The 24,800-nt window shown below is 32.9% G+C and overlaps 1 protein-coding gene and 1 pseudogene across 1 annotated transcript; both read right to left on the bottom strand.

Annotated features, from left to right (window-relative positions):
• Positions 1-761: 761 nt before the first annotated feature.
• Positions 762-7,854, bottom strand: LOC105113612 (G-type lectin S-receptor-like serine/threonine-protein kinase At1g11410; annotated as a pseudogene).
• A 10,303-nt stretch (positions 7,855-18,157) lies between these two features.
• Positions 18,158-23,583, bottom strand: LOC105113607 (G-type lectin S-receptor-like serine/threonine-protein kinase At4g27290). The gene is made up of 8 exons (XM_011009848.1): positions 23,435-23,583; positions 21,346-22,540; positions 20,560-20,682; positions 19,955-20,106; positions 19,506-19,716; positions 19,192-19,429; positions 18,951-19,101; positions 18,158-18,825 (listed from the first exon to the last, which is right to left on the bottom strand). The coding sequence occupies exons 1-8, from the start codon at positions 23,504-23,506 to the stop codon at positions 18,529-18,531; spliced, it is 2,439 nt and encodes an 812-aa protein (XP_011008150.1). The 5' UTR covers positions 23,507-23,583; the 3' UTR covers positions 18,158-18,528.
• Positions 23,584-24,800: the final 1,217 nt, after the last annotated feature.

The following is a 24,800-nucleotide window of genomic DNA, read 5'->3' as shown; positions in this document are numbered from 1 at the left end:
TTTATAGGTCAAAATTTGGAGTTATTGATTTGTTGACTAATTATTTAGTGGGTGGCCACATCTTGACTTGATGATAATCTTTATCTTCTTGTTTAAACAAAACATTATCACTAACATTAGAATTTGAATAGATTGTCTTCATAAAAATTCTAGAAAATTGTCTCAGCTTTCTAATAAAAAAAATCGGTGCATTTGGACTTTTAAACTCAAGATATAGGCTAAACATTGAATAGTATCGAGGCTGCAAGACAAATTCAGACTTCTCCATTATTGCAATAATTTGAACTTGAAAACGGTCTTTTTAAATTTGGACTCTTCATGAAAGTTTTAGACCTATATCTTAGCTTTCTATCCATATAAAACATATCTAAATCTAAATTCTTTAGCTCCAGTTATAATCCAAAAATCAAATGATGTTCTAGTTTGGACTAATCTAAGATCTCTTTTCTAATCTTAACTTTCTCTTTGTCTTCTCAATTTTAGTAGTTAAACGCATTAATCAATCCCTTATTTATCTGATAGACCAATATTGAAGATGAATATTTATCATAAATTAAAATTATCTTATATTTTTAGATATATTATTATAAAACATTATCTAGTTAAGAAATTATTAATACTTCAAATATAAAATAATAATATCAAACCTTGAAAAAATTATACTTTAAAAAACACTACTTGACATAAGAACAAGAGACCGACTAGGCTTGCAGGGGAAAATATAACTCCTCCAGTGATGAATCAACTATCTCCAATGCATCGTCAGAAATCATTGTGATTTAACTTTCATTGAATTGGATTGTTCGTGCATGGTGGTGTGCTAAATCTCAAATCCCCAATTTAGCAACAAGTATTTTCATTTCAAATCTAATGGAACTTCATTTTAGCAATTTTTCAGACAGCACAGCTTCAGCGACTAGCAATTTCAGAAATTGTCACCTCATTTACGGAACACTGTCCATCTTCTACTTCTAAGGCTAAATCAGGGAATTTATCTGATTTTCGAAAGAGGAATGCAGGCTGCTTTGGAGAAGGAATCTCTGTTTCGTTACTCAACATAAAAACAACTGCCAACATAGATGGTCTGTCCGCGGCATCTTCTTGCACGCACAGTAGACCAATTTGTATGCATTTCAAGGCTTCACGCGGATGATACAACTCGTACAGTGATGGATCCACTATCTCCAATGCTTTGTCTTCTCTCCATAATTCCCACGCCTGTGATGTTCATATAAATCATTAGCATACAAGAAATGAGAGCAGACAGCATCTAAAATTGTGAACACTGAAATTCAACCAAGAGCACTAAAAACTCTTTAATAACTCACATATCCAATCAAGGTCAAGGGAGGATTCTGTTGATAAAATCTGTTGTTCTTCTTGCCACTCACAATCTCTAACAACATGACCCCAAAACTGAAAACATCTGATTTTACAGAAAATTTTCCAAACACAGCATATTCTGGTGACATATAGCCACTGCATCAGAAAAACAAGAATCTGAAGTTTTAGTATTCCTGGTAAACATTCTCGGTCTTTGTTTTAAGCCAAGGTACTTACTATGTTCCTACAACTCTCCTTGTCCTATCTTCAGTCCGGTGGCCCTCAAATATTTTTGCCATTCCGAAATCTGATATTTTTGGGTTCATCTCTGCATCCAATAGAATGTTGCTGCATTTTAAATCCCTGTGAATGATTCTCAACCTGGAGTCTTGGTGAAGATATAAAATCCCACGAGCTATTCCAACAATAATATCGAAGCGTTTTCGCCATTCCAATAACAATCTTCTGCTTTCATCTGTTGAAACAATTATTTTTCAGACAGGTATAATTTGACAACTAGTGTAAATCACGGAAACGAATACTTAAAAAGACTTACCGAAGAGAAACGAGTCCAAGCTTTTGTTTGGCAAGTATTCATAGATTAACATTTGTTCTCCACCCTGAGTGCAATGGCCTAGAAGTTTCACCAGATTCCTGTGTTGAAGCATTGCAATTACCATAACTTCATTTTTAAATTCTTCTGTTCCTTGTCCTGAACTTCTAGATAACCTTTTTATTGCAACCTGCCGTCCATTAGCTAGCAGACCCTAAAATCATGTCACAAGATTAAGCCTCTAGACTACAATTATGTAAATTAGAGAAAACAAATCTGCAGTATTGAGAAGCCATTTAGTTTTTAGCTAAATGCAAGAAAATCAACCTTATAAACAGAGCCAAAACCACCTTGCCCGAGTTTGTTAGCTGAAGAGAAATTGCTAGTGGCCGCCGTTATGGTGCTGAGCTTGAAATATTCTAATTCAGTAGAAGTTCTGTTTACCTGCAGTTCAGTACCTTTTTTCTCTCTTCCTGAGCCACAAATAAACCAACAGGCTAATGAGAAACCACAATAATGTAATTGATGGTGCTAAAACGGCCAGCATCGTTTTTTCACGAGAATCATTTGACTTCCTTGTAGTGTCAGCTGCATGAGAGTGAAAAGAATGAAGATTAACTCTATAGGAAAAACCACCCCATTTTCTAATGGAAATATGACAATATATATTGCAAAGGGTAGCCCTTTTGGCACCTAAAACGTACCAATATCTATGGTTTCTTTCTTGCAGCAAAGAGCTTATTAACTACAGTCAAGAGCAGTGACAAGCATAGGAAAGCTCTTATAAATCAATATTTGTAATCACAATCCTATGAAGTAGTTGAGCAGAAAAAGGGTACCTAATTCATATGCATCAACACGAACATACAGATCATAACTGTCACTCCTATCATATTTAATGTCTACTAATTCCTTGTACCATGTCAAACAACCATAGTTTTTTCCGGGAATTGCAATGATTGCGTATGCAGAGCATGAACAATTCCTCTTGCATTGCACTTCACAGTCTGCACGACTCTTGCTCATGTCCACCCAAACAGCAGCTGAACTTTCCGGAAGAATTACATTTTCCACCTTCACAAACCCTTCTCCATTCTGGCACACCGAAGACGTATGTAGCCGCTTCCTGACACAACCACCGGACCCATCTCTCGCAGACCATTCCAATGGGTACTTGGGCTCGAACCCAGGTAAACAGGCACATACAAATTCATTTAGATTTGCGAGTTCACACATACTATAAGCACCACAATGTCCATAATAGTCACACTGAGACTGAGGGGACTTCCAGTATTCTTTCCACAGACCATCACTTTCTCGCCATCTTAAAGCCTTTAAATGTCCTAAATGATCCACTATTGATCTTAGCAGATAAGAATCATCAAGAACTGTGCAGACAGAGTATATTTCGTCTAGATCATTTACAAAAGTGCATTTGTATAAGCCCATCTGATTTCTCCATGGCCAAGGGCGAGATCTACTAATTGGCTTTGTACCATTATAGACAAAGAATTGTGGCAAGCCATTTGGGTTGATCCTAACTGACAAGTCCCCGAACCCAGGGTCTTCAGCTGATCTCCATGATGTTAGGAACCGATAAATTCCTAATTTTCGATCCAGCCCCAGTTTCATTCCTGGAAGCAGCATGTTCGTAGGATAATCGAAGCTTTGCCATACGGTTTTTCTGCTTCTTTTCCTGACCAATATCAAATTTCCTGAATCCAAGAGTTGAGCTGCGCAAGTATCATTTTCTTCCACTGAAACATTTGTAGACCACACAGGAAGCTTTTGGTCATCGTTACCATAGAGAACTAGGTTTCCATATTGGTTTATAAAGAGAAATCCTGAGGAACCAATGATAGGATCGTTCCTGTTTGCAACCCACACCACAGTTTGTTCTGGTATTTTATGGTACCAAATTCCAAGATATCTATTGCTAGAACTACCTGGACTGAAAAATCCTAGTGCGAAAATATTTCCTTTGGAGATAAGAAGGTCACCTTCTTTAATGGTTTGGTTGGTCTTTAAGGAGTCGTGGGATGTACAAGATGAGAATTGGAGCATTAAAAGAGAAAAAATCAGGAACAATTCTTCAGCTTCCATGAGTGGGTAAACTGGATCTTGGCTCGTGGAAAAGTGTTAAATTTTGCTTTGTGGAGAATGGATATGGCCTTCAGACAAGTCTCCAGAGAAGTTACGTGACGGAATTAGGCATCTCTTTGATGAGTTACTCTTTTCAACCTTGAAGTCTAGGCCATGACTTGTTTTTGTTAAAGTATCAATCCAGATTTTTTGGAAACGACGCCGTCCTCTAGTTTTAGACGCATACAAAAACAGCATAAAAAAGACAATAAACACAAAAAAGATAGAATTGCGTCAAAAAAGAAATCAACCATAATAATTATGATTCTAGACTATCATATACTAGGAAAAATACCCTAAACAAAGCTTAAAAATTAATAAAATATTTCTAAAGTAAATAGATAAAAAAATCTAAATTAACTTGAAAATATGATTTTTCCAAAATAGTCATTTCTAGTACTTGTTTGGAGGGCAATTACCAATCTTAGATGACTTCATAAATCAGACTCAATATGTAACATGACTTTTAGAATCAAAATTTATGTCCATTATCATAAGGGCATGTATTAGATGGAAATCTGAGTATATATTTTTATGTTGAAAATAACTTGTATTTGAGTTTAAATTATTTTTTTGTTGTCTTACACTTGGTTTGATGGAACTGATCTGTATTACACATAATAAACACTTTCACTAGAGCACTTCCTCATGGACTCCCTTCCAGGAAAGCCCTACCCTCCAATTTCTCATATGTGCTGTGCCGTAGCCGCTGCTAGCCTGACTTCTCTTTTTTTTTTTTTTTTAATTCCACGTTAGCAGAGATTAGGTCAGTGTGCAGTTACCTTCCATGTGAAGAAGATCTTGAATGATCAAAGGGGAAGACTTTGAGTGAGGAGTCTCAAACTCCTTTTCTTTCCTCCTTTAAGGCATATATCAATATTATGTATTAGTTTTAGTTTTTTATTAACATATGTTGCATTTATGTAACTCTTGAATAATTCTACCTTTATGATATTAGTACATTTGTAATCAAAAGATCAATATAATCAAAATCAATAAATTATTTTTTTGGGCATTTTGATGTTCTATTTACACTTAATTTCTATTTTATCAATAAGGACACCATTGATGACATTATTGCTCCAGTTGCTATATATATATATATATATATAGCAACTGGAGCAATAATGTTAATGCTTGTTTCTGAGTCTTTTAGAACTTGATTCTGGTTCTTGAGAAATAATTAGAGTTGTCAGTGCTATGGAAAAAAATATGGAAGGATTTGATCTTTCATGTGTTCGGTCTAACAAATTTAAGCTATGTGGTTTTTACTTTGTTGATTCAGCTTTTTAATTTTTTTTTGTTTTTATTTTTTATTTTGTTTGATGTGCTATGTTGTTGATTCCTGTTTTTCTTGCATCATCTAAGGAGGTTTTTGAATACTGTACGGATCTCTTGCTTTCTAAATTTACTTTATTTTGATGCACTCTATTTTTTCTACATCTATATTGAGTTTGAGCATAGCTAGTGTTCTCTATTTTGTACCTCATATAAACATACAAAAAAAAACAAATAAAAAAAATATTAAAAATATATATTCACACACACATCAGTAGAAAGAAATGAAGAATGTCTAAAATTTTTATCATATACTAGTTAACAAGAATTAAAATATTCAAAGTTTAAAAATTGATAGTTCAATTTTGACTCATAAAGATCTAATAACAGAAATATTCAACATTGGATGTTTAATAACTCAATTGGAATTTTTCAAGTTTTAATTGTATTTATTTAGGGCTTAATTGTAAGGAAAATTGGTTTTTGAATTCAATTTAGGCATTAATAGAAAGAAATTAAAGTCTGAAAGTTTAATTACAACTTTGAAAAGCTAATTTAGTTAGCTGAAAACATGATATGGCATAACTAACATGATGCAGTGGATGGAATAATGATATACCTTTTCGATAATGAAGCTTGGAAATATTTTAATAAGGTGCATCCTTAATTTTCAATGAAATTAAGAAACATGCATCTTGAGTTATATACAAACAAATTCAATCTATTAAGATCATTTGTTGCTCCTTATTCTTATTAAATGATGACACTCACAGTTTACAAATCATCATTGGTCATGTATATAAGGCTAGAGTTCATGTTTTTATCAACGATCATACTCAATCATAATAGTTTGAGATACAATATAGATGCTTGTCTTCAATGGTAGTTTGGAAGGATTTCAAACCTCCATACATCTTAGAGGCCAAGTGAGCGAAATATATTCAGCATATGATGTCTGATCATTTCATGTGACGATCACACTCTATTGCACAGCACCAAAACTAGTAAGTTCATAGTTTCATTACCATGCATATCGATGACTTCATTCCATTTGTTTTGCATATGGAGTGGATGGTAAAATTCTTTTTCAATTACATCTATTTTTCTATTTATTATTTTTATAAATATATTTAATTAACAACAATTTTCTCTTAGAGGCTATAATTTTTGGACACGAATCAAGCCCAATGGAGCAATTGATGACTGCCAAAAAAGGGTGCAATAGCTTATAGATAAGTGAACTCAATACTTTGTGGTATATTGTTTTCAATAATTTTTTTCTTAACTTAGTATTTTTTTTTTTTGAATTTGATAACTTTCCTTTTCAAGGATACATATAACACCAAGTTAAAAGAGAGATATGATGACAATCCCTAGACCATCTAGATCTAAATCTAGATTTGTAGTTGGAGATAGGATCGTTTAGTGGACCCGAAAGAAATTAGGTGTAAGGTCTCTTTAACACTACAACTGAGTTCTTGCAAATAGATCATGGTGTTTCAACCATTAGATGCTCGCAATTGGTTTTGAGCACTCAAACTCTAGAATTAGAGGTGATTTTAGACTAATAAGTTACAGATCAAATAATCCATTTTGCTGCTGATTATGAACGACTCAGTGTTGAGATGACCAAACTTCACCAATGAAGATGATATCACAAATGGGTGGTACTAGTATTCCCTCTTATTTCGCACATGATCCAGGTTAAGAGCTACACCGACCTCCTCCTCCAACACCTTTATTCTAGATTAATTATATTTAAAATTAATTATATTTAAATTTGTAATAAATATTTGAATTATATATCAATTTAATTTTTAATTTTTTAATTTTAATAGATTTTTAAAGATATATATCTTGAAATTATTACTGATAGGGTCCCCGATAGATATAATCTATCAATATATTCTAAAAAGTTAAAAAACAATTACTACAAATGTCATTGTCACTATTTACTGACCGATGGAATAACATATGGTCTGTTTGATGGTTACATGTTAAATTTACTGATGAACATACTAACAGTTGAGAACAAATCACCAATATAATGACATAGTTTTTTTTGTTAGTGATATGTTATATTTAATTATATAAGTACCAATGAAATGAAGTAGGTAAACTTTTTTTGACACGCTTTGTACATTAGTAAATGTATCTATAAAACTATTATCAATATATCACAAATCACCAATAAGATTTTTTCGACAGATGATTTTTATCCATGATCATGTCAACAAGGAAACTTACTGACAAATAATGAGAATAAATACTTAGAAAATTATATTGGTAAATCTAAAAATTCTTTTAGCGTCTCAAATTTTAACCCAAAACCTTATAAACCTTATAAACCATAACAATTCAATAAACCTATAATAATTTACCTATAACACTTCAATTAATCCATCAATCTAATGCTAAAACACAAACTTCAAAACCTTAAACCTTAACAAAACCAAAATCAAAGCTAAATACCATAATTATACACATTAAAGCATAATAATTACCATAAACACTTATTTCTCCAAATCTCTTTATATTTCCCTCTTTTCTCTTCTTCTCTTCTTCTCTTTTCTCTTCTTCTTTTTCTTCTTTTTTTTCCACTTTATGTTCTCTCTCTCTCTATTTCACACTCTCTTTTTTTTTTCTTGCTTGTATAGTTATCAATTTCAGAAAAACAAAACACATTAAGATATGTTACTTATCGGACTAGATATGAGTTATGCACTAAACTGGTTGATGACGTTGATTTTTCAAAAAGAGAAAAGCAGATAGCCATGCCATTCTTTTTCATGCAAAAATTATCACTATAAACATGTTAGAAGGAGCTTATATTAGTTTTTACCATGTTATGATCATAGAAATCATGATATGCAAAGAAGTTATGCAAAGACAAATATTATGAATATAGTGTTGTCTACTTCTTTTACATCCAAGAGTACTTGAAAATCACAACAAGGTTTCTTAAAAATGAATGTAGGTTGTTTTCCAAAAGGAATATTTGTTTCATTACGATTGAACATGTAAACAATTACCAAAATGGATGGTGTTATACTATAAATTTTGATGGGAAATAAATAAAGAGATATATGATAACTATTTGATAATTGGATTAATTGAAAGAAACTTAAAAGAAGATAAGATTCTTGTCACATATAAAAGAAGGAATATGCACCCAGGATTAACTCTACAAGCAAGTATAACAAACCATGTATTATGGACTTGAAATCATGGAAAGAACTCGAAAATATAGAAGATTATCGACAATTACCAGACAATTAGTAAAGAACCCTGAAAGATGGAAGATAATCAACAATTGATGTCACTATACAAGGAAGATTGTATGGAAGATCATCATCAACATTTCAACAAAAAATTAAAATAACTGCATTGCAATTTTATCAAGTTCTTAAGACCTTTCAAACTTGAAACCAGTAGGTAATGGCTTGTAGGTGATAATTCCATAGGTGATCACTTTATAGGTGATAATCAAAGAGGCTTACAATTTTCTATAAACTAAAAATACCAAAAAGATGTTTGTTATCCTAGAGTTATAATTCGTAGATGCAATCAAAGTTTGAATCACTCAATAAATGTAAGTATTCTTTTCTTATCCTAAATTATTGAGTTTATTTTACATTCAAAATGTTGTAATTATTTGGTTACTTCTTCAATTTAACTTATCACGACCTGAATCTTAGATCCATGATGAGCAATGCAAGAATGATTTCAAAAGAACATCTCACTCACGTTAAGCCTTAGAACAAACATATTAAAAAAACAAGTTATTTAAAAAAAACACATCATTTCATAATTTTTAGAAATATTATATTATATAAAACTAATAAAACCAAATGATAGTTCAAAACTTTTTATCAAGAATTAAAACAAAAAACAATAATCCATAATACTCATTGTCTTGAGGTGTGCGCTATGACATCATCTATTGATGGTGGAGGCTTTTGTCATGCCTCTTAATAAGGTGTGGCATATTAGGAAGGGTTTTTGGATTTAATTATAAAATTATAATTAATGTTTAGGAGTTGCCACTTAATATTATAGTCACTAAGAACCTATGGTCTGCAAGAGTCTGGGTAAGCAACTAGTTATACAAGAAGAAGACGCATCACCCTTAATGCACCACACATAAGGTAAGCTGCATTGTTATTTGATTATTTTTTCTAAGTCGAGTTTCTATTCATTGATCTTCTCTAAAGTTCAAGGTAGATCTCTCTTCATAAGAAAGTTTATACCTTATTGGGTTAAATCCTTCTAAAATTTAAATTTTAGTTTCATATTTTTACACCTTGTATCATTAATACATGAGGGCATACTTTATTATGTAATTTTACACCCTACAAATATTAAAGTCTACGTTTGAACCCTAGAAAAAAGGTTGGAAAAAGGTTTTTGATATTTTGATCAAATCCTAATAGATAATCATAAATTGGTTATGATATCCATTTTGCATTTTAAAATATAAAGGAGATGCAATTTTTTTTTTATGAAGATATGTTTGGAGATATTTTAGGATTTGGTTGTATGCATGAAAACATTATTTTTTAAGGGGAAATTAATTTAAAACATTTAAGATTTAAAAAAAATTCTTGATTTCTTTTGAAAATATTTTGGAGAATACCAGATTTTTATATTACATTGTAAGTATACAGCCCAATATTAAGCACAATTGGTAGAAAAATATTTAAGATAATCACAAATATTTTAAAATGTGCATTTAATTTTTTTGGATTTTTTGTTTTTTCTAAATATAATAATAATATATAATATATTGATATATTGATATATTACAAAATATATGGGCTAGCCCAGCCCAGATAACTGGGTTGAACTCAGCTCGGAAAAAGGATGGGTTGATCCAGACCTAAAAATGGTTAGGACAATCTCGGCCCATTATAATCTTTCTTCTATTTTTTTGGAGTAGGTCAGACCCAGCCCATACATATGGGCAGGGCGAAATTGGGTTCGACCCATATTCAAAGTTAATTAGTTTGCTACATGTAACCAAATGGTTGCAGAAGTTGGAGATAGGCGAAGAAAAAGACTATTGGGCATAGTGGTGGTCTGACAATAGTGGACACTATGTAGTGGTAAGGTCAGTGGTTAGAACTAGTTGCAGGTGTTAAAGTAGGAAGAAAGAAGGAAATGAAAATCTGCAGGAGAGGGAGAGGGATCGATGGTGTATGCTTTACCGCTGGTAAGGAGTTCAAGCAACTGCTGATAGTGGAGACAATGATGAACTGACGGTGGTAAGAATGGTGGTAGCTAAAGGCCACGGTGGATAGAGAGGGACATGATAGAGAGAAAAATTACAGAAACAAGGGAAAATGGCTAGTTTTTTTGCTGAATTTGGACTCGATTTTCTCCTTGATCAAGCCATGAAATGCATCCCTATTTATAGAAGATAGAAGAGAGACATTTTCTCTTTAATGTTGACAAATCATAGCCTTTGGTTTGGCTAGGAAAGATCTAATGTTCGGTTCAAAGTATGTATGTGAGTTGTCAAATCTGCAGGAAAAGGTTGTCTGAGTTGGCCTCTTTAGGCTGGTATTGGAGCAGGTGTCATGTTAGTAGGTCTAAACGGACCATACTAAGGGATAAAAGGATGTTAGATCACCATTTTTGTGTATGTGTTATGAATTTTAGGAGACATATGAGGCATTAAATGCACCTTAAAAATAGCTTTTTGAGCTGTCATTTTCAGGCAAAATCAGGGAAGATAATGAATAGTGACCAAACAACGGGTCATCTGGTCCTTTTTTTTTTTTAAATGCAAAAACAACACTGTTTTGGGTTAAAGAAAGGAGTTTTGTCAAACTTCAATTAAGTTCTATTTCTGCATTCGTTCGATTGTAACCCTAAACCTTTGATTTAGTGTAATTTAGTCCTTGCCAAAACTTTAACTCGAACCCCAAATTTAGTCCCCTATTATGATTTGATCATTGGTCTCAGATTTATATAATTTAACCCTTAATTAATCATTAAACTTTCAATTTCTTTGATTTCACCCCCTAATTTCATCAATTAAGCCCCTATAGTATGACATCTTTTGGAGATTAATCATTGGTTGTGAATTTTATCAATTTAACCCTAATTGACCTAAAAAAATTCAATTTTCTTGCAATTTAGCCCTTGATTTCAATCAATTAACTTGGTAAAAAATAAATTTAGTTTTTTAAAATTCCAATCTTCTCAATTAAGCCCAAATTAGGCTCTCAAACTTAATTTTTCACTAATTAAGCCCCAAATAAAATTAATTTGACCCATTTAAAATATAATTAAGTCTTTGCACATAATTAAATCCTTTAATTGGTCTCAAACTAATTCTTAAACATAATTAAAATTTAATTTGGCCTATTAAAAATTATTATGTCCAAGGACTTAATTTTTATGCAAATTCATCCAATAATCATGTAATTTGTCATTGAATTTGCATTTTTTTCTCATTTTTTGGGCATAATAGGGTATAATTAGGCCTTGAATTTTCTCTAAAATTGCAGCATGGTTTTTATGTATTTTTCAGAATCCTCCCCTATCTACTTTCTTCACATCGCTACCCTTTATTTTTATATTTTTTGAAAAACTACATGTTGGCGAATAACCCATAATCAGGTTTTAACACTCATTACATTGGAAAATATCCTAAATTAAATTAAATCAGGGTAATAGTGTAGTGTTTAAGAGATCGAATCAAAACTAAAAGGAAAGCCTTGCAAAACAAGCAAAACATATCAACCAAATTGAAGAAGCAAGGATACTCAACAAAGTCTACCTATAATAGAAACTAAGAATCTAAATAATATTAAAAATAAAGGGTGAATTCAACTAACTTAGTGAGGGAATAACATTTAATATATATTTTAGATATTACTAGTTTGCAAGTTGATTTATCTTGATATAAATATACATATTAAGCATATTATCTTGAAGTAGTGAAATACATGTCAAAAATTAGATGACACCCAAAAGTAAGCAGATGACATTGAAAGATGATCAGTTGACACTTGAAGGTGACCAAATATGGAATAATCAGTCACCATATTTTGGTGTCTCTCTCAACAGCTAGGTATATATAATATTATATATACATAGGTTAACTACTCTTTGTTAGCATGAAATTACTAACAAGTTCTATATCAAGACATAATAGATATTCACAAAATCATCAAAGAAAGGTATGTCATATCAAATAGAATTTAGTTCAACAAAATGCGAGTGTAAATTCAAGAATAAACAAATACTTGGAAAATAGAGCAATATATATAAATATTCAAGAGATTAACTAGTACTCATTATATATATATATATAAGGAATACAAAATAACAGGACACACTAATAAATAAGCAAGCAGTAAAACGTAATGGTTTTGTTATACCTGAGAATGATCTTTAGGTTAAGTCACAGGTTTCCAGCCTATATATTGATTTTGTTAAGTAAGAAGAAAAGAAAACAAATAACTTTCTGATACGAATGAATAAGGCAAGACCAGCAATGTAAGGATCATTGATCAAACACAAAGCATACTTAATTTACAAGATAATTTAAAGGAACATAAATACAATCATGTAAAGATTTAAAAGTTTTAAGAAATGAACCTCGAAATTGAAATTTATATTGATAACAAGTTGGTGATAATTTGTAGGAGATATGGGTTACAAGTTTTTGGAATTGATACAAAGGTAAAATTACAAAGGAATATGATTTGTCTATAAAGAAACTAGATATATGGTTATATCTTGCCCTACCCTAGAAATGGAAAAAAGCCTTCTTTTATAGAGAAGGGAAGCTCTTGCTTTTGTAGTAATGAGGAATATATTTTATAAGTAGATAATGCCTTTTTTCAGTAGTGAGAGACATTTGAGCCGAAAGTAGTAGTGGGGAACATCTTTTGCAAGTGGATGGTGCCTTTTATAGTAGTGGGAGACACCTTTTATAAGTGGATGATGTTTTTTTCAGTAATGGGAGACACTTGAGCCAAAAGTATTTTGTAAGTTTGTGTCGACACTTTTTTTTTTAGTGTCTCTTGATAGGTGACAGAATGCCAAAATAGTAATCTTTATTATCGTCTCCAAGGGATATGGTAAGAGATGTTGAGTCAGATGATCTGGATTGGAACAAGACTATTTTAGGGTCTTGGCTTTGTATAATGTTTTGCACAATTTGGAGGTATTCTTTCTCAGTTCTAGCAGAGGAAAAGAGAGCTACTGTTTGAGCCTTTGAGGCTAGAAATTTGGATTAAGGATGATGATCAATGATGGGAGTTGTTTGATTCTTTTGTCACCATTCTGCAACTGCTAATTTGAAACTTTTGAATTCAGCTGCAAAGGAATCCCACCATTTGATTTTGAATTTATGAAGAAGAACTAAATGCTCATTTTGAAGATTATAATCATAGAACCATGAACATACCCATGGAACAAAAACCTTTGTATAGAAAATAAGGAAGGAAGAAAACTTTCATTTAGAAGGAGTTGGTCAAAAATTATTTTTGAAATAAAGGTAGTCATTTTCAACCAGAGGGTGGTCTTTGAGGTAGTATACATGACAACCAAAATAGTCCCACTGTTAAAGGAACCAGAGGGGGAAGTTTGTAGTTATCATGGTGTTATGGAAGTAGAAAAGCTAATAGTAGTTGTGATTTGTATTTTAAAAGAAAAGGGCATTAAACCAGGCTTGCTGGTAATCCTAATAAGTATATGTACCATAATCCTGGTTATTTTTCCGAAGGGGTGTTGGGGAAAAAATGGCTTTATGTAAGGGTTGACCCCAATCTGAAGGGTGGATGATTTTGCTAATGATGCATGTGGAATATGCTGGTTTGGAGTGGTTTGAATGGATTTTAAAATGTTTGAATTTGATAAAGTTTGTGATTTCAAGGATGGCAGCATAGTAGGATTGAGATTTTATTAAATCCTTGGGTTTGTAATGCTAATGTGGGGGGAATAGTTTTGAAGCTACAATGGAAGGGTTTCAATTATATAAACCTTCTTCCAAGGTTAAAATATTTTGGAATTTAGTTTAAAAAATGTATTGTGATTTAGATTTGGAAAAGCTTTATTGCGGAGTTTGTAAAGCAAGCAGGGGTTTTTTGAGGAGGAAAATCTACTTGTGGTTTTGAAAGGGGTTTAGAAATACTACATATGGGTGACTTATGGTCACTAAAGGTCTGTTGGGATATATTTTTTTTATAAAGCCAGAAGTAATTATGGTGATTTAGAGAGAGTGTCAACCTAATATTGAACTGATATTGTTTGTACTAATGATTGTGTTGTAGTTTCTTCTTCTTTACTGACTACCTCATACCAAGATTTGATAGGTTTGACAACTAGGATAGCTGAAGACATGAGTTTCGCAAAGATTTGATAGGTTTAACAACTAGGATAGCTGAAGACATGAGTTTTGCAGAAAGATTTAGGCTTTCTTTGGAGAGCTTTCCCCTTGTTTTTGGATTATGTCTTAGGAGGCATCATGACCTATTTTGAAGAAATTCATAAGTTAGGAAATCAAGGATAGAATTAGAATATCCTTTAATGTATACAGTGTTGAAATAAAAAATGTTTAAAATAGCTTGCCATTGGGCAAAAATCTATTTTGAAGCAAGATTTTGGATATCTTTTTATAAAACTTCTTTTGTAGATTTACAATAATCACGTAAGATGAATTTTTTATTTAATAAATCACTTTGAAATTTTGTAACATAAAAAATAATTGAAAGAATCTCTTTTTTTATAGTGGAGTAGTTTTTCTAGCAATCATTCTAATAGGATGATGTATACTAGAAGATTTGTTCTTTGTTATCTTGGACTTGTTTAAGGACCCATCATATCCCAAGTCTAAGGCATCAGTCTTGATAATCTTAGAAGCTAATGGGTTAGCAAGATGGAGGAAAGGAATGGTTTGGACCTGTTTCTTGATCTGTTCGATGAGGTTGGTATAAAGGTCAGACCAAGGAACTGGGTTGGTTTTTAACCTGTCATATAAAGGTCTGGCAAGACGAATAATGTTTGGATAATAGTCTAAACATAAGTAAGACTCCCTAAAAACCTTTGCAATTGAGTTTTATCAGTAATCTTACCATGGAATTTATTTGTAAAAGATAAAGATCTCTTTATGAGTGTTACAGTACCTTAGTAGATATAATGTCCTAGGAAACAGACACAGGTTTAAAATAGAGAAAGTTTTGATTTAGAAACAACTAAACTATTTTGTTTGGTATTATGAAAAAATATATGTAGATATTTGAAATGTTGATATATGGAATGAGAAAATATAAGAACATCATCAATGTAAACAATACAAACTTTTGAATGTGCATTAAAGATGTCATTCTTAATGTGTTGGAATTCAAATGGTGTGTTTTTTAAGCCAAAAGACATGACATTTCATTTGAATTGGGCAAAACAAATAGTGAATGCAGTTTTGTATCGATACTTGGGATCAATTTAGATTTGCCAGAAACCAGATTTCATATCAAATTTGGAAAAGATAAATGCAGAATGTAATTTTTGCAATACATCTTTTTTGTTTGGAATTGGATACTTGATCCATTTTAAAGTAGAATTTAAAGGTTTGTAATTGATCACAAGTCTTGGTGTACCTCTTTAATCTCAGAATTTTTATTTACATAAAAGGCTACACACGATCAAGATGATCGGGACTTTTGGATTAGACCTTTAGACTCGAGATCCTAGATTTCAAGTCTACAACACTTTTGATTTCTAAGGTAATGCAGTCATGATGTGTTTTGTATGGAGTAATCATATCAATAAATGGAGTTTCAAGAATAATGATATGATTAATATATTTCGTGACAACAAAAAATATTTTCAAAGAAATGCCTTTATTGTGTATTAAAGACAATATAGTTCCAAAACCATTTCTACAAAACACCTCTAAAAAACTCTCTGCTGCTAACAATTCAAAATTGTATATTGCAGGCAAAACTCAAGCCTTTATTTTCAACAATATAAATCTGCACTTGTGTCAAATAAGATAATAGTGTCTAATTTGAAATCATCTGAAAAAGCTAATGAAATTTTAATCAAGTATTTTTTGGAAGATATTTGGGATAACACATACAAGAAGTCATTAGGAATATGTTCAATGTTTGTAAGTGCATGAGGTAATTTATAAGACTCAATGGTTTGGTCGTCTAGTTCAGATTCAATATCAAACTGTCTCTCAATTTTTTAAAGAAGATGTTGTAATATGGCAAAGTCTTTTTGTTGGGCTTGTTTCAGGATTGATAACTTGAATTTGAGAATTTTGATCTTAAAATGTAATTCTAGGATTATGAATGTTGTTTTGGATTTCTTTTTGTTAAGGATCTTTGTAAGGTCATAGGTATTGGTACTAGTTGAGGGTAATACAAAGCGGTTTGGAGGGTTAGAAGGAAGATGCTCTAGTTTGCTAAAATCTTTTAACAAGTTATCTAAATATGTTTTTAGGAGTTAAGAATCATCAAGTCATTTAATGGCCTCAAGGATGAATTCTTGGTCTTAAGTTAGGACATTGATTTATTTGGAATCTGTAAAAGTATCTAAAGTAGCACTAGAAGTTGCTTTTTTATCAATTTAAAATTCTTCTTCAGAATTGTCTAAGAGAGAGTGGTCTATGTATGTGGCTTTAATGTATAGGTTTTATATTTGGTTTATGGTGTCTTCATCTATTTAAAGCTCATGGAGTTTGGTATTGATTTTGCACAAACAAGATATGTCATTTCTAGTTGCATTTGTAACGAGTAATGTTTTTAAGGTTAAATTTTTGTTTGGGCTTTGATCGGAAAGGCTTATGGTTTTTGGTAAATTTCTTGTAGGGCTTTTTGTAATAGGTTTGCTCTGGTTTGGAGTGAAAATATTTTTCGGTATCTATGGGTTGGTTGTTTGTAAGAAAGTTTTTGGCTTGAATAGGCTTTGGGTTTTGAGCAGTTTTCACTATAGAAAGGTTTTATGGTGGAAATGTCAAGCTGATGATAAAAACTATCAGGTTCTTGTTTGATGTATTTCATTTCTGACTTTAAATGTTAGAAAGGGAAACTCTGCTTTTCTTGATGAAAGAAATGTGTGAAAGGGACCTTCTCTTGACAAAAACTAGAACATGCTATCCTTGTAGACCTCAAAATCAGCAGTTTGTTCATAGGGAGTGTTAATCTCTAGATTTTTCATCTACTTGCGTATTAAACTACAATGGTTGAAACGCTCGACTGTCGTTTTTTAATGTCTTATTTAGCCTCTTCGCAGACTCTCTACTATAATCCTACACTCTTCCTTGAGGCAGCTCCTTGCTGTCAATACTTATTCAACATTGTTGCAAGGAAGGCACCTGAGAAGTTACAAGCATAGAAACATGGGTTTCAGGAAAATCTGTGAAAAACAATAACACAATTTTTCTACAGGCTATTGATTCATGTAATATTGAGATAATATTCTTGCTTTTGGCAACAAGACCGCTTTCCTATTCTTTTTGTTAGTCTTTTTAGGTTGAACTTTGAATGGTCTTTCTTCAAGTAGCAAATTGTATAATGCGGAAGTGATGTGTTCTTGATGTCATTTCTGGCAAATAGACGTGTCTTTCTTATTCTATATCACAACTTGCCTTTGTTGTGCAAGCAGAGAGACCCCTGTAAAGACCCTCGAGATGGTAAAATGATCTTTGAAAATCAAAGAGTTCATTGCACAAGCATAGGACCAAGTCCTCAGGATCTTTCCAGGTTTCTTACAAATCTAGATGATGTGCCAAGACATCATAGGCAACAGAAGAAATAAAAATGGAAACCACGTAAAGGCAATATTTGACATACAAAATAAATTGTCCATCCAAGAGAACATATGTAGCTAGAGAAGGGTAAAAATGAAACAATACAGTTAAAACAAAGGGATAAAATCTTCATAACATCAACTAAGAAGCACGATTTAAATATATCCAACAAATCAAGAACTAATGTCAAAATATAAAGCAGACATGATATAATATTACACGTTTGGATAAGGAAATTGCCGAAATGGGATTTATAATCTTCAGAGTCATCAGGGATGCCCTGAACTTTGATGTCGAGATGAGCCACCTCTTCAACAGGTATAGAGGCTTGTTGCAGTAACAATATTACCCTCCGGGAACACTCTCACGTTCAGAATCTTCAGATTCAGGTGTAAAGAAAAAGTCACTCAGACTCAACAGATTCTTTACAATGGCAACATCCAGAGAAAGAAAGACTTCTCTATCGACCCATTAATGTTGTTATACTCAAGTCATTTCCAGAAAAATAGCTTTCCATTTTCGATAGAAGACACCTATCTGTATAATAACCAGGTTTTCTAGGCTGAGGCAGCAAAGGATTCTCACAATCCAACATCAGAACAACAGACGACATTGTTGGCCTATCTTCAGGGCACTGTTGCACACACAAGAGGCCAACTTGAATACATTTCAATACTTCAGATGTGTTAATCGGATTCGCCATAAAAGGATCCATTAGCAGCTCAATAGCCCGTTCATCATTCCATAATATCCATGCCTACACCAAATTTTTAAGTTCCTTTGAGAATTAACTTACACTTGCATGCAAAGGAACATGTGTACATACAAACACTCGCATAAATATGCAAGCCACATCAATTGTTTTCGTAAGGAAATACTCACATGTCCTAGAAGGTTGAAGTCATGATCAGGATGATAGAATTCTCTGTTCCTGTTTCCACTTACGATTTCTAGGAGCAATACACCAAAGCTGAAGACATCAGATTTGACTGAAAATTGTCCATCTATTGCATACTCGGGGGACATATAGCCACTGCATTTAATCAACAAAGAAATATTTTAACAGCGAAGTGCCAAGTACAGGTAGATAGATATACATAAATACATAGAGTGAGAGACATACTAAGTTCCCATAACCCGGCACGTTTTTGCTTCAGTTTGATCACCTCCAAACATTCTTGCCAAGCCAAAATCTGATATTTTTGGATTCAAATCACTGTCTAAGAGAATGTTGCTAGCTTTTAGATCCCTATGAATGATTCTCAACCTTGAATCTCTGTGAAGATAAAGAAGTCCTCTAGCAATGCCTACCACTATGTTAAAGCGTTTCTGCCAATCAAGGGATGCACCTTCCTGTGAGTCTGCTGGTAAAGCATTTAGTTAAAAAGCCTGATTTGGGACAACGTTAAATAATTAAAAATGATGGAAAAGACTTGCCAAAAATATATAAGTCCAAACTTCTTTTGGACATGTACTCGTAGACCAACATCTGTTCTTCTGCGTGAATATAACATCCCAAGAGCCTAACAAGATTTCGATGCTGAAGCTTAGCAATAAAGATAACTTCATTCTTGAATTCTTTAAGGCCTTGTCCTGAATCTTTGGAGAGTACCTTTACTGCTATTTCTTGACCAGTAGAGAGCTTGCCCTATATGTAAATAAAAAATAAAAACAATGCTAGCTATTAGCAGATTGTTTAGGATACGCAATTAGGCATTCATTTACTATGACTAAATTGACATGATCGAGGTCCATCAGGCTTTAGCTCAAATGGAGAAGAGGCGAGCAGGGATCAAGCAGGTTTTTTGGTTCAAGTCTCACCAAAAGGATCCATTCCACTCGGTGTTGATCATACCAAAGCAGGGTTAAGTAGTGCAGAAAATAACCTTGTAAACAGGGCCGAAACCACCTTCTCCAACCTTATTAGCAAATGCAAAGTCATTTGTCGCAGCTGCAATAGTACTCCGATCAAATAATGGTAGCTCTAGGTCTTCAAGGCCAGGTTTATCATCATGGCATGCCTCTTCTACAGATTGGTCTGTCATGAAGCAAGCAAAGGGATTATTGGAAAAAGATGGAGAAATTAGCTTTTCTTGCTATGAGAGAGCTTACAACTAGTTTCATCAAAATTCTACTACAGAACTTTAAACAATCATAGGAGTTCCCTTCAAAATCAAATTGATCTCCTATGATCTCTAAGAAGGTTGATTTATCCATGACTTCTTTTTCTTTGTACGGTTAAAAAAATAAAATTTATTCCACACATAACAGTGCAAATCAAAAATCTATTATGGATAGAAAAAAAAAAACTAGATTACCAAAGGCAGGTGGAACATCGAAGCAACACAATTAAAGTCCTGTTAATCATCACAAATCATTTTCTTATTATGTCTAGTTTCTGTTAAACTAGTCATTCATCTGATAACAAAAATGTAACTAAGATGAGAAAAAAAAAAAAGTTTATCTAACACAGAAGTAGTTGAATATTTACCTATCTTTCTGCCAGACTTCCTCTTCCATAAAACGTACAAGGCAACTAAAACCAACAGAAGAACCGCTAAAATTGTTGAGGCCCAGAATATGATCAGTGTCACTTTGTCCATTGCACTGCTTTCTAGATGCATCCACAAGTACGAAATAATAATCATCAATTTGTTTTTGAAATAAATTTGTGCTTCTAACTGACTAAACCACTTAGTCATTGCAGAGACTATCTTGTACAATCTTAGTTTAAGGTCTTGTTCCTATAAACAGAGGACCAGCTATCTAGTGTACCTGTAGTTCTCATTCTTTCGCATTGAAAGAGGACCTAGTTTGTGGAGCCCAGCAAAAGCTTTCATATCATGGTTCACATGAGAGCGTTTGGGAAGGCACATTAAAAATACACCGACTACAACTAATTTGTACTGTCTCAGAGCAAAGTGACCTATAAATACTAAAATTTCAGGATGGTAAGTTTAATGCCTGTGTTCAAAAAAGAAAAGGGAATATATCATCAAAGTTGATCTATGTGAACCCAAAAACAACTTTTAATAAATTTTCTTTGCCCACTTTAAATTATGAAGCATACACCCACTAGAACCAGCAAGGAAACGAAATAAAAGTAACCAAAGCATGCATAAAGAAAGAATGCTATATCTTACATTGTGATCTTAGTACCAAAGCATGCATAAAGAAAGAATGTTGTATCTTACGTTGTGATTTTAGTATCTAAAGCTTGCATGAGTGAATGCAAAGTTTATGCAAAGTCTGCTTTGTGTTAAGAACAAGAACATACCAAGTTCAGAAGCAGCCATCCGAACATACAGTTCATCCCCTCCGTCATTGAATTCTCTAACATCCAACAAGTCCCCAAACCACATCACGCAATCAATAAGTTCAGTTGTGGCATAAGCAACACATGAGCAGTTCCTCAGACAAGCATCTGCACAGTTCTCCTGATTAGTTGTAATAGACTGCATAGCATATGAATTATCTGGCAACTTCAAGTTTGGAAACCTCATAAATCCCTCATTTGTGCTACAATTCAGTGGTTTTCTTGGCACACATCCGCTGGACCAATCCATTGAATACCATTCCTCTGTCACCTTTGGCACAAACCCAGTTGGGCAATGGCAAATGGGCACCTGGTTTTCATTACAAATACCATTTGGACCACATCTTGAATATGCATCACAAAGATCTTTCTGCAAAGAGAACATTAGAAACCACTCATTGGATTTTTGGTTCCATGTGAAGTAATTAAGCACGCCAGAGCTGTCAACAAGGAACCGTGATATCATATTATTATCGCTGTTGTCAAAGCTAAAGTATATGTAATTTGAGTTATAGATGAATATAGACTTGAATATCTGGAAACCTTTCATTTGAAGACCCCCTCCCAACCTGAGACCATCCCACATGACACCATCCCATGGCCCGCTTCGATATACTATATCTGATCCCCTGCGAAGATGTACCTGTGGAAGCCCCTTGATATCCAATTTATAGGTATAAAGTCCTGCAGATTGATCTTGAAGACTTTTCCACGAAGTCAAGAACCAATTCTGGCCAGTTGTTAGGTCCCATCCTAGCTTCATGCCTGGTATCAAAGTATCACATGGATAATCAAAGCTCTGCCAGATATAGTTGTTTGAAATATCATCTCTGCCAATATCTTTGACAACAAGATTTCCTGTGCTCAGGAGCTGTAAGATTGGATTGTTTGAGGTTGTGGATGGATTGGAAGACAAGACAATGTTCTTCATTGAGTTCTGAGAAATGACAATGCTTCCGTTTGCTACCAAGGTGACTGCCCCAGATAAATCAGTGAGAGGGGAGTCCCTGTTGGCCACCCAAACAACTGTTTGATCAGGAACATTGTTGAACCATATTCCCAGATAACGGTTCGTAGAATTCCAGGGACTAAAGAAGCCAAAAGCAAATGTCCCATTTGTCGAAACAAGAGCTTCACTGCTATTGTCTCTGAGAATCTGGTTGACAGTTAAGAAGTCAGTGGCAGTTGAGTACTTGAAGTTAAAAGTAGTGAAAGCTAAGCAAAAGAATAGCAAAAGAAAGACCTCCATGGATGATCCTAGTGGCAACAACTGAAAGTTCATCATATGCATTTGTATTTCTTAAGTCGTTGGTGCAAGCCAAGTGTAGTGGATAACTCAATAAAATACTTGCCCCCTCAATTTTCATTCAAGACAGAATAATGAACTCTAGATGCTATTTAAGAGGACTGCTAAACTTGGCTACTTTCAAAACCTGATTACTAAATACAAAGTTCAACTCAACACGGACAATTATGGGTTCTCTAACCCCTTCCCATGAATGAGGAAGGAAGCAAAACTATTGGATAATTGGGAATCTCGAACCAATTTTATCATGGAATATTCCGACACCAAGGAGAACGTTTAACTACTATTACTACTAAATACTTTCTTTTGTCTTGTCTAGTTTCATCAACTTCTAATTCTGATCATGACCCAAGAGTGAGATGCAGGTTGTATCTAGGCATCATATGACTCACAAAGTCAAAGATAAATGGCAATTAATATATGATGATGAGGGACAGACACAGAGAAATACAAATCAGGAAGACAAAAGGAAGAATAATGCTAGAAACAACCAAAATAAAAGCCAAAAACAGCAAGAACCTTTTCTGGGCTTCATTCATTTTCAGGGTATTTTTCCTTCACCACCACTACATGCATGATCAAGTCAAAAAATCATCATGGCAAAACAGGAACATCTGTAGCATCCAAGAACCATGTTCATTAGCAATGAAAAAATAAAACGAAAGTTCTTTCACAACTTCTAGAGGAAGTTGAAAAGGCAGCAACAAACAACATAGAATCTTGCAATGATATAGGCAAGCGTACAGGAAAATACTCACAAGATTGAAACAGCTTCTTGTTGATGGAAGGTTTAGCTTCAACCCTGTGGCAAGACATTCTTGAAATGACAGAGAGAATGTCAAAAAGACCGGGGAAGAGAAACTCTTACCAAACCCAGCAGCTTGGACTGTTAGCTTAAAGGCTTTGCTTACATGGGTGTTACAGGACTTTAGGTCCGTGATATGATTTTGATTCCAAACAAAAAAATTATAATACATCAAACTAAAGAAGTATTCCCACTTTTTTCCTTAGCATGTTATTGAATCCAAGTTCGCAATATAAGCTTTATTTTTTTGTTTTCTTCTTAGAAATTTAACTATTAAAAAAACCTATTTTAAAAAAATTATAGCGATAAAGCTATTGTCACTCATACTTACAATATATATATGTGTGTGTGTGTGAGAAGAAAAAATGAAATTAAAAATATAATTTTAAAGAGAGGAGATATTTTTATTATTTTTAATGGACAACGTGTATGTGTTTTTTCTCTCATTCTGATATCTATCTCTCTAGTATAATTGTAACTATTAAGTTATTAACAAAATCTAAAGGGGTTATTTATTGTTTTTTAGTTTATAATTTTATTTTATTTTTTTATAACTTTAATTATTATAACTTTAATTTTATTTTTTAACATTTGATTAGTTAAAAATTAAATTTTAAAATTTTTTAAATTTATTATTTTTAATCAAATCAATTGAATCACAAGTTTAATGGTTTAGTATGAATTGACTTTATTTTTCTTACTTATTTTCTTTTTTTTTTCATTTTTGTATGCTAGTTTTTCATATTTAATATTGATTTTTTTTCTTTTTTAAAACATAATTGTGTTGAATGAAATTATTTTTGTTCTTAATTTTTTTTATTTGACTTATGACGGATGATGGATCACATATTTAGTTGTAATTATAACTTGAAAATCATATAATTTTTCTTTTATTCGTGATATTTGTTTTTTGAGAAATTGTAAAGTGTCTAAGAAAGCCCATTAACAAAAGAGAAGGAATAACTTTTCACTTAACTTTTCCATTGCATACCATGTAAGACCATGAAAGCCCATTAATTCTCAAACCTCCCTCATAGGCCCACCTAACCTAACTAAATTACCTCCTGTTATCAAATTTGGCGCCAAAACACCCATTGAGTCCTTCCTTTCTGATGTGATGTAAACAGAGATAATTTTGTGGTTCTTTAAGATGATTAGAACTGTTGGGTTTTGGAATTTATGGCGAATAACAGTGGCTGAAGAAGAGGATAGCATGAAGGAGATAAATCAATGGTGGGATGAAAGTATGCGGGATAATGATGGAGTACGGGCAAAGCCATGTAATTTTGAAGAAGAAGCTGAGAA

The sequence above is a fragment of the Populus euphratica genome, unplaced genomic scaffold, assembly GCF_000495115.2.
Source record: "Populus euphratica unplaced genomic scaffold, PopEup_1.0 scaffold441.1, whole genome shotgun sequence".
Taxonomy (NCBI): domain Eukaryota; kingdom Viridiplantae; phylum Streptophyta; class Magnoliopsida; order Malpighiales; family Salicaceae; genus Populus; species Populus euphratica.
Note: the sequence above shows the minus strand (reverse complement) of the source record. Positions and strands in the feature narration are given on the sequence as shown.

Bases quoted from the DNA above. Each gene is read 5' to 3' on its own strand.
- LOC105113607 (XM_011009848.1), bottom strand. From the start codon at position 23,506: ATGTCTTGCCACAGGGTTGAAGCTAAACCTTCCATCAACAAGAAGCTG. The intron at 20,683-21,345 runs GTATGTTCTTGT...GGATGCATCTAG, and splicing joins GATGGCTGCTTCTGAACTTG to AAAGCAGTGCAATGGACAAA. The intron at 19,717-19,954 runs GTTATTTTCTGC...ATTTACATATAG, and splicing joins GTTTCGGCCCTGTTTACAAG to GGCAAGCTCTCTACTGGTCA.